General features: G+C 42.0%; 1 protein-coding gene across 6 annotated transcripts in view; it reads left to right on the forward strand.

The window, feature by feature from the left end:
- Window positions 1-12,762, forward strand: part of szt2 (SZT2 subunit of KICSTOR complex) — a 149,375-nt gene that overhangs the window by 95,925 nt on the left and 40,688 nt on the right. For all 6 annotated transcript variants that reach the window (XM_034584035.1, XM_034584038.1, XM_034584036.1 and 3 more), the window contains exons 49-54: window positions 759-843; window positions 5,171-5,344; window positions 7,317-7,508; window positions 7,874-8,073; window positions 11,440-11,600; window positions 12,119-12,216. In XM_034584035.1, the coding sequence (XP_034439926.1) occupies window positions 759-843; window positions 5,171-5,344; window positions 7,317-7,508; window positions 7,874-8,073; window positions 11,440-11,600; window positions 12,119-12,216 (910 nt within the window). The remainder of the gene's footprint in view (window positions 1-758; window positions 844-5,170; window positions 5,345-7,316; window positions 7,509-7,873; window positions 8,074-11,439; window positions 11,601-12,118; window positions 12,217-12,762) is intronic.

A 12,762-nucleotide genomic window follows, 5' to 3' on the forward strand; every position in this document is an offset into this window, starting at 1 on the left:
AACTAATGGGTAACATCATGCTAGGTTGCCACTTGGACAGACTACATGCACCACACCCCAACTTTCATAATTGGATTCCTGACCAAGCGTAGCCCTGATGCGCGTCATATGCATCTTTCTTTGCTTTGTTTACAGCCTAAACAACACTGAAAAAAAGAGGTTGGGGTGACAGTTAATCTGCACATGAGGACGATCTACAAGTTTGATGATGCAGTAAACACAGGGCCACTAAATGAACTTCTAGGTACAACGTAGATAGGTAGCAAGCTAACTGAAATAACATATTCCCCATTTCTCAAAACAAAGAACATTGCAGAATCTTTGGAACATTTCTTCAAGGGGTATCAATCACTCATCACCAGAGAATCTATGATGGCTCATAATCCACATAAGAAGAGACACTATTAGTCCGTGTGCACTGTGTTAACAGGGCTGGAAAAGTCAGTGTAATTAAAACCCAGTCAGTCTGACCGTTTACCTTAACATTTAGAATGGTTTAATCTGTAATTTACCTTTTGAAAATAAATAATTGCAGCCTGCAAACAAAAAAATGCCTTCCTGCACTGAGAGGTGACTGTTGCAAACAATTCTCTTTTAAGTGCTTTTGATTAGAAATGAATTAATCCCACATATCTGAAGCCCCCACCTCTGCAAAACCCTACACTTTCGACAACTCTCATTGTGATATATGAAATAAATGCTGACTTGCGTGTTCTGAGCTTCCAGGGTCTAATTTTTCTTTCCTGATTTATATGCAGCACTGCTTTCATTTGAGCAGTGATGTGGTGGATGGTGATGTCTACCTCTACAACAAACCTGGAGGCCAAGGGACAGGAGGCAAAGGTAATGTCAGTCAACATTCTCTCTCTCTCTCTCTCTCTCTCTCTCTCTCTCTCTCTCTCTCTCTCTCTCTCTCTCTCTCTCTCTGTGTTCTGCAGTCTTTTGGCCCAACTGAAGTAAAAGTTTATGGTTATATGGGCCTAAATGTCTTTAAGACATTCCTGAAGTTCAACTAACTACATTATTCTGGCTTCATAGATAAGTACAGCTGGGTGTCATCTGCATAAGAATTGATCGAGTTGTGTAATCTAGGACTAGTATACTAGGACTAACACAACAGTGCTGTTTCTGTGCTACAATGGATTCTAAGGCCAAATCCTATTTCACCCCTTCTCTCTACCCCTTAGCCCTTCCCCTCCGTTGTTCGCGTATAGGCGTAGTGTGTCCTGATACTTGATGAAACAGAGGGCCAAGTGTTCGGGCCGTACAGCCCTCGAAAATGAGATTTTTCAGACCCACATGACAGTTTCCCAGAATGCCTTGTATATCACCAGCAAGCTGGGAGAGAGACTCACAAATGTAGTATTTTCTCCATTAATAAGGATTTAAAAATTATGATAATAATTTGAATATCTTATCGTTTCAATGTATGATGGTGATTTTTTCACTCAACCATAAAAAAATCGCTAGCATGCTAGCGTTAGCTATGTGCTTTTGATTTATGCGTGAAATAATACAGAGCATCCAAGCTTTTCAATTTCCATTGGATGAATGGCAAATGTAATTGATTCAGCTGCATTAGCATAGATATTATTTGGATATTATAGGTTGGTCAGTTAAGTAACTGCAAGCAATAGCATTGGTTTATTTAAGATCTCAACAATGTTACAATGACTTCCCTGGCAAAACTTTTTGTTGCGTCTGTTTACATAGATGACTACTGATGACGTGTCAGGTTTTGAAGGTGCTGTCCCAATTCGTAGGGGAAGATTTCAACCACTACCCCTTGAAACGAATTCGCAAAATAACCCTCGAAAACAAAAGGTAGGGGTAGACACGAGGGGTGAAATGGGATTGGGCTTAAAATCCTGGTTGATGGTCAGCATGAAGATTCTTGTGCAAGTAATTTTTTTCAAGGTTTTTAGAAATAAGGAAAGTTTATAATAAGCTAAAACATATGGTTTAAGAGAATACATTTTAAGCAGAGGTTTAATTACTGCTACATTAAAAGCTTATAGTTCTTAGCTGGTTAAGAGATATTTGATTCTGATTTCAAGTAGAACTGTTAATTAAAGGAAAAACGTCCTTAAAAAGTCTAGTAGGGATACGGTCTAAAAGACAAGTTAATGTTTTAGATCAAGAGAAAAGTGAAGTCAGCTCTGAAAGAAAAGTAGTCTAAATATAAATCTGGTGCTACCATTGGTTCTAGGGCTACTGTACTGGACAGTGTATCTGCAGCTAGCTTTCTCTCTATTTCTTATTGTGCACCAAACCTCATGCTTAGGCTTCTTAGTCAAGTGGAAGTTAGTGACATACAAATATATGCAAAAGATTATCTTTGGTGTATCTCAAGATTGTTTCCTTGCTGAGCTTTGACGGATGCAAACATTTGGCTTGACTCTACAAGGTTTGCTGCTGCAATTTGGGACCCACATGGTGTACTCAGAATTATTATTATTTAAGCAAAGTTGACAGTTGGAGTGTTTTTCCAACTGTACAACTGTTAGTTGTAGTGATTTTGGAGATGGAACCTGTCTGTATGTAATAGCCTTTTTCATCTAGTTTCTGTATGATCATGAATTGGTCTCTTAAATACCAAGGTAAAGGAAAGTTAAGGCATTAATGGAGTCTAGAAAATGAGAGAATTGTTGTTTCATAATGGACTGTAACATTATCTGTGAGTAGATAGGTAGATAGATAGATGTACTTTATTGATCCCAATTTGGGAAATTATTGTATCACAGCAGCATGTCAAGGGGATTTCACATAGAGCAAAGAACAAAAGGCTAAATACAAAAGACAACAAAAGACACAAGACTGAAACATTGCAGTAGTTGTTGAACATGACTAAAATAAATAAAACTATAAGATTTGCAGTAGAAAATGAATATAATATGTGCAGAAAATAAGTTCACAGTAATTGCAGGAGTAATCCGAGAGTTTTAGTGTGGACAGAAACTATAGGGCTTATGGTTTTGAAGGTTCACCTTTTGACGGTGGAGTTGTACAGTCCTTTTGATGTGGGCAGGAAAGATTTCCTGTATCTGTGCTCCGCTGTCTGTCCCGTAGGTGGTGGAGAGGGTGCTCGTGATTGTCCATGACCGATAACATAACACTTTGTTCAGTGCCCTCCTCTCCACCACCACTTCAAAAGTGTCCAGTTTGCAGCCAATGACGGAGCCAGCCTTCTCAATCTGTTGGTTAAGTCTGTTTGTGTCACAGGCTCCAATGTTGCTTCCCCAACAGACCACAGCAAAGTAGAGTGGGGGAGGGCCCGAAGCATTGGGGGCAGTGAGCGTGTGTGGAAGTCTGGGAGAGTGGTGGTGGGACAGATAAGGGCTGTGCACTGAACCTGTTGAAGAACAAATTTAGCTCATTTGCCCTCTCCAGGCTGCCCCCCGACTGTCTGTCTCTCGCCTTGAACCCACTTATTTCTCTCATTCCAGTCCACACATCCCTCACATTGTTCTGCTGGAGTCTAGCATCCAGCTTTCTCCTGTAGGAGTCTTTGCACTCCCTCAGCTTTCCCATCAGGTCATGTTGTATGATCCTCAGTTTGTATCTGTCCATAGACCTGAAGGCATTCTTCTTCTTGTTAAGAAGGACTTTCAGCTCATTTGTGATCCAGGGCTTGTTGTTGGGATAGCAGCATACAGTCTGGGCCGGTAAGGTGGTTTGTTTACAGAATTTAATGTATTCCGTGATGCATTCTGACATGCTGTTGATGTCCTCCCCATGTGGCTCACAAAGCATATCCCAATCAGTGGACTTGAAGCATTCCTTCAGTGCCTCAATGGCCTCCTGAGTCCACCGCCTCACAGTCCTTGTGGTTGCAGAGGGACATACTTGGGTGTCAGCAATACCAGGTTGTGGTCAGATCTGTCGAGCGGGGGGAGGGCAGTGGCACTGTATGCATCCAGAGCATTTGCATACAGAAGGTCCAGTGTTTTACCTTCTTTTGTGGGGCAGTTAACATACAGATGAAATGAAGGTAAAGTTTTGTCCAGTGTGACATGACTAAAGTCTCCAGTGATGGCTATAAAAGCATTGGGATGTTGCGTTTGAAGCTTTGCAACAGTAGAGTGAATGGTGTCGCTAGCTACATCAGCTGATGGAGGAATGTAAGCTCCCTCTGCAAATAATATGGGCGCATTCACACTGCTAGCAGTTCAATGTCCAGGCTACAGAGACGCTCCTTCTGATTAATATCTGGGATTATACCATCTTTCACTCACAGACAGTGCAATCCCTCCTCCTTTCTTCTTACCGCTCTGTATAACGTCCCTGTCCGCCCGAACAGTAGTAAAGCCGGGAAATTAACCACCACAAACAATAGCATTATCTGAAGACAAAATACAACCTCTCAGACACTGATGTACTGTTACTGCTGCACCACCTATGTTAATGACTGGTTGTTGCACACTCAGAGGATGTTACATATCGCTCTGCAGCCCGCAGCACAGTCTGTCAATGCTCCACCATTGAAACCGGTTACCGATGTTCAAGCGGGTCGTCGCCCCTTCATTATTCCTTTATCTTCTTTGGGTTAGCAGAAGTCTGTGGTGCTCTGATACAGATTTTGTGTATGACATCCAATGAGGTAGCAGTGTTAGTATTTTCAGTAGCTAACCACAGTTGTTACATTTTGAAACATTACATCTGAGGTAAATTTTTTGGGATTGATCACATAATCTTGTTTGAGATACATGGTGCTCCTGCTTACTCATTGTGTACAATAGTTGTCAGTACCATGTCAATGCTGATGAATCCAGCAACACTGTCACAAGCTTTGCAATAGGGCAGCTCTACTTTCTTTTTAAACATTTGCACAACTGTGGTAAGGAAGTAAAACATAATTTAAAATGGAATGAGAATCCCCTTTTCACTGTCATCATTAAGCACTACTGTATAAGTTTTACATCTGTGCTGGTGTGACAGAAAATAATTATTAAAACAAACTATTACATTTTCCAGGTTTACTATAGGATGTTTAACTCTGTGGTTTGATGAACATTGCTTCATTGTCAAGGATCTTATGTAATGGTAAATGAAAGCCAATCATTTGTGACTGTGGATCGAAATTTTAAACCTAACGTGTTGGCTAGATTTCCGTTTTTACAGCTTTATAGAAGTTTGTTGGTCCTTTTAACACATTCTCCTGCACTCTCAGGTATTGCCTGCATTGCCCTCTCATTTGTGGATGCCCATGGTCATCCCCTTCAGGGTTCAACTCAGGACTGCACTACATTACAGAGATCAGAAAACTGCATCACCCCTCCTCACATAGACCATTTTGATGAGCTGACCAGTGTGGTTAAAGTGGACTCCATCTTTGTCAGCTCAGGTACAAGTCAACACAACTCTGAACAGCTGTAGCCAAACAACTTGGCCTGCATTGAGATGTACTTGATGTTTGTTTTTGAGGGGTGGTTGGAGTTAAATAGAATGTAAAATTAAGTTATGGTCAAATGAGGAGTTCATCACACATTGGAAGTCCCGAAGCAACGAGCTAGTAAGTCAAATGTATACAAAAAGCTAAATATTTCAAAAAGGTAAGCAATTCATCTTTCTGGAATAAAATTATTTATTTTAATTTCTACCTCTTATGTATAAAGCTAAATACAATGTCAAGTAAATGTAAATATTCTCAGTTTACTGATGATGCAAGGTTCATGAACGAATGGGACCTTGAAGCAGATGCTCCCTTGAAATTTTGAAAACACAAGCTAAAGCAAAAAATTTAGATCCAAAATGTCTGAGAGGTTGACCCTAATACTATGATGTTTGAAGTGTCACCTAAGTAAACAGCATCCAAATCAGTATATGAATGATGCATATTTAATTATATATGCATTACTATAAAAACCACAGTAGCCCATTACATCCAACATTATCCATCATGCATCAATATTAACTATTTTGTTATTTTGAGAGGAGACACAGCTCAGATAATAACAGTACCGCTGAGACAATGACACTTGACAAGCTCACAGGTTACAATGCGAGTAAGATGTCAAGGAACTCGAAAAACTACTATACTTGTGAAAGAGTCCCAAAAAGTCCACTACTAGACATTCCAAAGGAAACGTATATTACGTACACCTTTCAAAATGTATTATTGTAATATTGGGATGGAGGTTTAAATGTTCAAACTATCCTGGTTTTTAGTTCTCAGTAAGGACCAGTTGCAAACAAAGCACAGGATGAAGACCACTCGAAGTCCTCCTACGCCTAATTTGAGTAGCCTGACTAACTAGTTGGTCTTGTGACTCTTGTCTAGCACATCACCAGACAGTCAAAAGTAATGCTGCTTTCTGGGCTATACTTGTTTTACTTTTCAGAGGAAGAATTTTTCTGAATTGGGCAGCTTCAAGATTATGAAAAGAAGAGGGAGAGAGTTAATTAGATGATCTTTAAATCTTTGATGCTGAGGTCAAATTACACAAGCATATCTGGCTGAGATCTTATTACAGTGACAGTCAGAGTATAGCTCAAGGTGCATACACACACACACATACAAATTCACGCACAAACAATATATAAAATCCAAATATTAAATGCCGCTAAAATTGAATGAGTAAATCATATTGGTGAGTTAACACTACTATGAAGAGATTTTTGCTCCTTGAAGCTTTATTGTTAAATGTGACACTGTACCTTAGGGCAATACATTAAAAAAGGCTTAGGGTTAGGTAAAAAACAATCATAGTTTTCAGGGTTTATTAAAGTAATTTAAAATGGCTAAAGCAGTCGCTCATAATGTCCAGCTACCCAGTGCACGTATTTTTTTATCATCCCTCTTAAGATGTGTCGTTCAGTAGCCAGTACAAGTAGAAGAGGTCTGTGTGAGTGACCGAGTGAGTGCAGATGGAGAAGAATTGTTATTATCCTTGTTGTGTGCAATACAATTTTACTGCACAGTGAACACTTCTGTTTATAAAGCTCAATATATCATGGTCAGGATAAATATAATAATCCTGGAAAAAAGTAGATTATCATTAGTAGCCTCTATCGCAAAGTATTGTTTATACTGGTGACCCAATATTAAAACCACATTTTCCAGAAACCAAGCGCTCTGTGTGCCAACCCTGACACCCAACTTCTTAGCCTATGTATATTACGTACATGTCTTTAACTATTTTTAAACCATGACATTTCTGGATGCCATGAACCCCTTTGGGAACTAAAACAATATTATTATGTTTCGAATCAACAGGCTTTTCCTCTTTTATAATTTCTCTCTTGTTTTCTTATACTTAGTCACATACTCTGAATATTGGTATCATGCACTGTTGTGTGTGATTGTCTCCTAACAGAGCCACAGCTTTATGTGCGCTTTGACATCTGGGAACAAGGCAACGTCAGCCCCTTACAGCTAAGTGATAAACTGCAGGCGGCACTGCGCCATGCTCTCTGTGATGTCGTCATGGAGCTGAGAATCCTGCCACATCCTCTGTGTGTGGATATGCAGTGCCTAGCAACCAAAACCCAGAAAGAAGAGACTAAAGGTGAGGTGATCACCAAATGGTTTGTTTCCTCTGCACTGTATAATGTGTATTATACCTGTTTTAAATCAAATTGCAAGAAATTTAAAATATAGCACCAAGCAATCCAATAAAAGCATGTAATCCAGTAAATTATATATCTTTTTTTACATTTTTAGCATGTTTGCAGGGTATACTACTTAAATCAAGAGATCTGATAATGGATGTGTACTATCTTCACCTTAGGAAGCTGAATTGTGATACTAACTCTTTATTTGGTTGGCTCAACTAAAAAGGAGTAAGATTTGGGAAGAGCTTCCTTGTTTAGTTTTTTTGTTGTTCAGTCTGTTACGCAATTGTGGTCATTTCTGTCTAAAATGTGTCTTAAGGACCGTTGATTCCCTTACCTGAGGTAAAAGAAGTAAAGGACAGCCCCAGGCAGCGCAGTGGCTCACGGGTCTTTAAAACCAGCCCTTCTCCCATCACCTTAACCCAAGCCTTGGGGAGCACACCCATTACAGGGACCAGCACACCTGAGTCCACCACCCCTACTGGCAAGAGCACCCGCCGGAGTTTCTGGGATATACTGGTCAGTCCCTTTTTGGTTACAGGCTTGGATTTTGGAACTATGCTCTGTGTAACATCATCAACAACTACATTAGTATTGTAAATGAGTTGTGCATAACAACAGGGGTTATTAACCAAGGGTTAAATAAATATTAGTTATCATGTGATGTATTTTTATTTACTGCCCTGCATATATCTAAACTGAGACCAGCTGATATTATTCACAATGATTTCTATACATTTCTAATATGCTGATTTAATTTTTAAGAGGTCAGTGGTCTACTACAAAGCAAGTTTGACCTACGCTAATTTAATTTGGCTAACAAGGGAGGTCAGGGTTGAAAAACCCTGGTTCAATTAATTTGTGTTAAAAGTTAGCAGAAGCACTTATACCAAATCTTGCTTCACCCCAGCAGCAAGAAGGGCAATCTGGTGAGACATCTTACTCATGCTACTCAGAGAATCAGGGTTACGAAAGTAACCTAAAATTCTCTTTCTTAGCATTCGTTTCGATGTATCACTATGGGAAATGGAGACTCCCATATTGCCAGACAAGCTTAACTTCGACAACTGACCTTCCAGCCCCCCTTCACGTAGAAGTGAGTGGATGAGGTAGATCCACAAGGGAGCCCACACTCAGGGCAGCGTGGGTCAGGCCAGGGGATGTGACATCCAACCAGTAGAACCTCGCAAATGTGACGGGCGAAGACCAGCTAGCTGCAGTGCAGATGTCTTGGATAGAGACTCCCTTGAACAGGGCCCAAGACGTCGCGAGACCTATAGTAGAATGTGCCCGTAAACCAGTAGGAACCTGGAGGCCCGAGCTGGAGTAGGCCAACGCGATGGCGTCCACTATCCAGTGAAAAAGTCTTTGTTTGGTGATCGGTTTGTCCCAGTGGGGCTTTGCCCAGGACACAAACAACTGATCCCCTTTCGTAAAAAATTCTCGTCCTCTCTACATGTGTGTAAAGAACGGACAGGGCACAGCATGTGTAACCGCTGCTGTTCTGCAGAGCTTTAGGGTGGTGGCTGAAACTGAACTCACAGTTTCACTGGGGACCATGGATTAACAACCTTGGGAACAAATGCAGGATTCGGCCTCAGCGTCACCCCAAGGTTCCCTGGGGTACACCGCATACACACCGTGTTGGCCTGCTGGTTTTCCCTCAAATCCAACATGGCAAGCGGAAATAGCTGCCAAGTCAACTTAAGTAGAAAATGCCCTCTTTTCATCAATCAAGTCCTGCAGGAAGGACAGGATTGTACCAACTGGACATTGAAAACATCAACACTCTGTGATAATCCAGTGAGGCTCAGATTTGACCAAACCCACAGGGCAAGCCGCTCCGGATGAAATATCTGTCCAGGCTCCTGGGAGAGCAGGACCCTGCGCAGCGGGAACATGCGTCGCTCTCATGGAGAGGAGATGCACCTCGCTCCATAATATCAGTCTGTGTCCAAGAGTGTGTAACTGTGGAGAACGTAGACCCCCCTGACGACTGATGTACAACACCGTGGTCATATTGTACGTTCTCACTAACACATGATGTCCTCGGAGGAACAGCAGAAAATGTCTCTGCGTCAGAAACACTGCCAACAGCTCCAGATAACTTATATGGGCATGTCGGAGATCCGTGCTCCACAGGAGGATCGCATATCTTCCCTCGAACACACCGCCCCAGCCTGACAGACTGTTTCCAGGGTCCAGTCTGAGAGAAGCCACCCAACACTGGAAATCTCTCATCTACAGCCTGCCCAGCCTCACCACCAATATTGTGGTAACACCCGGGCCGACTCTCCCTGCGCACAGGATGCGATGAGACCGTTGAAGTGGGGGGGGGGGGGGGGTATCTCAATACCCATTCTGACGCTGTGCATGCCTCTCAAATCTCTAACCTTAAAGTTAGGGGGGAGTTAAGCTCTGTCTGACACAGATGATCTCTGGAGTCCCGCTCTAGCTGTACAACGCTGTCCCCTAGCAGTCGACAACGGCCCGTGCATCTGAGTACTAGTGCGCATGTTCGGACTGACTGACTCGGGACGAGTGGAGTGGAATATTTCACCACACATGGGATGCTGTCTCCCTCTTGCGGTGTTATGGGGAAAAACACTGCTCTGCACCTTTTTTGTTTTTGTAACCCTGCGCCCTCGGCTGGGAGCCTGGATGCGTCAGTGGAAATTCAATCTTCAATCAATCAAATTTTATTTGTATAGCCCATATTCACAAATCACAATTTGTCTCATAGGGCTTTAACATGGTGTGACATCCTCTGCCCTTAACCCTCAACAAGAGTTAGGAAAAACTACAAAAAAAAAACTTAACAGGTTAAAAAGAACGTAGAAACCTCAGAGAGAGCCACATGTGAGGGATCCCTCTCCCAGGACGGACAGAAATGCAATAGATGCCACGTGTAATGGAGAACATCAAGTCAAGCCAGTAACATGTATTGATGAGACAATAATTTCTTTGATGTGAGAAGGAGGCAGAAGAGGAAAGAGAAGCTGGAAAGAGAAGCTCAATATGTCATGTGTCCCCCGACATTGTAGACCTATAGCAGCATAACTAAGAGCAGGTCTAAGACCAGCCTGGACCAGCTCTAACTGTAAGCTTTATCATAAAGGAAGGTTTTAAGTCTACTCTTAGAGGGTGTCTGCCTCCCAAACTGAAACTGTGTGAGTGCTTGTGAGACATTGATGTGGCTTTGAACAGTCCCACATCGGAACCTTGTCTCTCCTCTTGACTAGAGCGCATAAACTGAGCTCCGGGCCCACACGTTGCCAAGAAGGAGGGGTGGCACTGGGGAATTTCTCCCAGAACACATGGGATAGCTGGACTGCCAGGGAACGACTGGCACATCCACTCATGCGGAACTTTCGGACAAGTCGGCTATGTCGTCAAAAAGCTCAACTTGGTATGCTGACATCATGTCAAAGCTGCCGCTTTATAAGCTTGCTCAGTTATGGCGGATTGGAAGCGATCAGCTTTCGTGGGGAGGGTGGGGGCCCTGGACGAGGCAGCTGACAGCCGTGGGTGAAGGTGAGCTACCACCAGTCACCAACAGACATCAGACAATCCTCGCCTTCGGACTCATCCTCGTCATCATAATCCAACAAGATCATTTAGCGAGTTTAGCATATCAATCGTCGAGCCCCAGTGCCGAATCTCCAGTTCGTGAATATTGTCCTCGTCCATACCGGGTTTGGGTTCCTCGAGACACACAGAGCAGACCTGGTGTGTGTTCTTGTTCGAATTTTTTTTCCACAGGTGCACAGGCGAGGGGCATCACCTTGCTCCGAAGTGGAGGGAAGCTTGGCAACTTGGACCATTTAGCTTGGTGTTTGAATGACGTGTGACGCAGCATCAGATGTATGCTTTCTATCGTTGTAGAGTAAGCCAGACTCATTGGAGCTCGGGAGCCCAAAGACAACTGATGACATAGTACAAGAAAAAGGAGAAGAAGGCCGAGCCGCTCGACGTAGACACAAGACAGAGACCATAAAGCAGCAGTGGAGCCAGGAAAAGGCTATGGAGCAGGAGCACACCCAGAGGTGATGTATCAGTAACATAACCCAGTATCAATGTCTATAAAGATTCTCATTCATCTGGGTCATGTTTGTTTGTTGTTTGTTTGTTTATTATTATTATCCAATCACAAGTGGTCATGGGATATGAGAATCCTCATATTCTACATGTTTTTTGACACAGGATCAGAATTGTTAGACCTATTTTAAAAAAAATTATATATCAGCTCAGGGACAGCAGTTAATAGTGTCTACACTAAAATGATCAAACACCACTGCTCGCATTACATCCACTGAAATAAATATATAAATGATCATTTGTATTTCAGTTGTAAAGATAACTAGAAGAATTGCTTATATACAGTGGAGACCCCTTTCCCATACATGGACTGCCAAGACACCACCACCATTGACAGCTAATCAACAATATGTTAAACCACAGCAGAAACAGCTTTAAGACCAGAGGTTAAGTGTATGTGAAGTGCTTAACCATCCTTTATTGATTACATGTCTTTTAATAATGAATACATGTTTTGTGACTGTAGGCGGCAGGTGTCTCATTTGGAGGAGGGAGATCTAGGCACTCTTCACCCTGTCTACCAGGATACGTGCCAAGCATGGATCACTTTCATGGCGAAACTTGGTGAATGTTATATTTTTTTGTCCTTAGATTAGGGTCAAACATATTTTGAGCCTTTAAAGTTCACATGGGATTCCAAAGTTTGGAACCCTAACCGTAACCTTTGAAACCTCTAAAGAATTTGCATGTATAGAAAAGATTGCTATTTGTAAAAATATCTGTGAAGCTACAGTTGCATGTACATTGTCTTTACACCTGATTTGATTGAACAATGGTGGTCCACTCATTATGCAAGTGTCTTAACAAAGGAAAGAGGGTTCTATTGTCCAAAAGTTGTAGTAGATTTTCAAATATGGTTGAGTTGGTGGGCTCCTCTCTGACCCAGGTGGGTTAAATTTAATCTGAAAATGCTGGAGAAGAAAATGGTTTAATGTGCTCTATAAACTATTCATGCAAACTCACCTGGGTTGCAGAGGACCCTCTGCCATTTTTCATTCCTAAACATCTATAACACCTTTCCACACCCATGATTAACTATAAGACTAAGACTAACCCTTCTTAACCATGTGGCACAATGACCTCTTTTCTGCTGTAAGACTCACACATGTT

The sequence above is a fragment of the Hippoglossus hippoglossus genome, chromosome 4 (assembly GCF_009819705.1).
Source record: "Hippoglossus hippoglossus isolate fHipHip1 chromosome 4, fHipHip1.pri, whole genome shotgun sequence".
In the NCBI taxonomy this organism is placed as follows: Eukaryota; Metazoa; Chordata; class Actinopteri; order Pleuronectiformes; family Pleuronectidae; genus Hippoglossus; species Hippoglossus hippoglossus.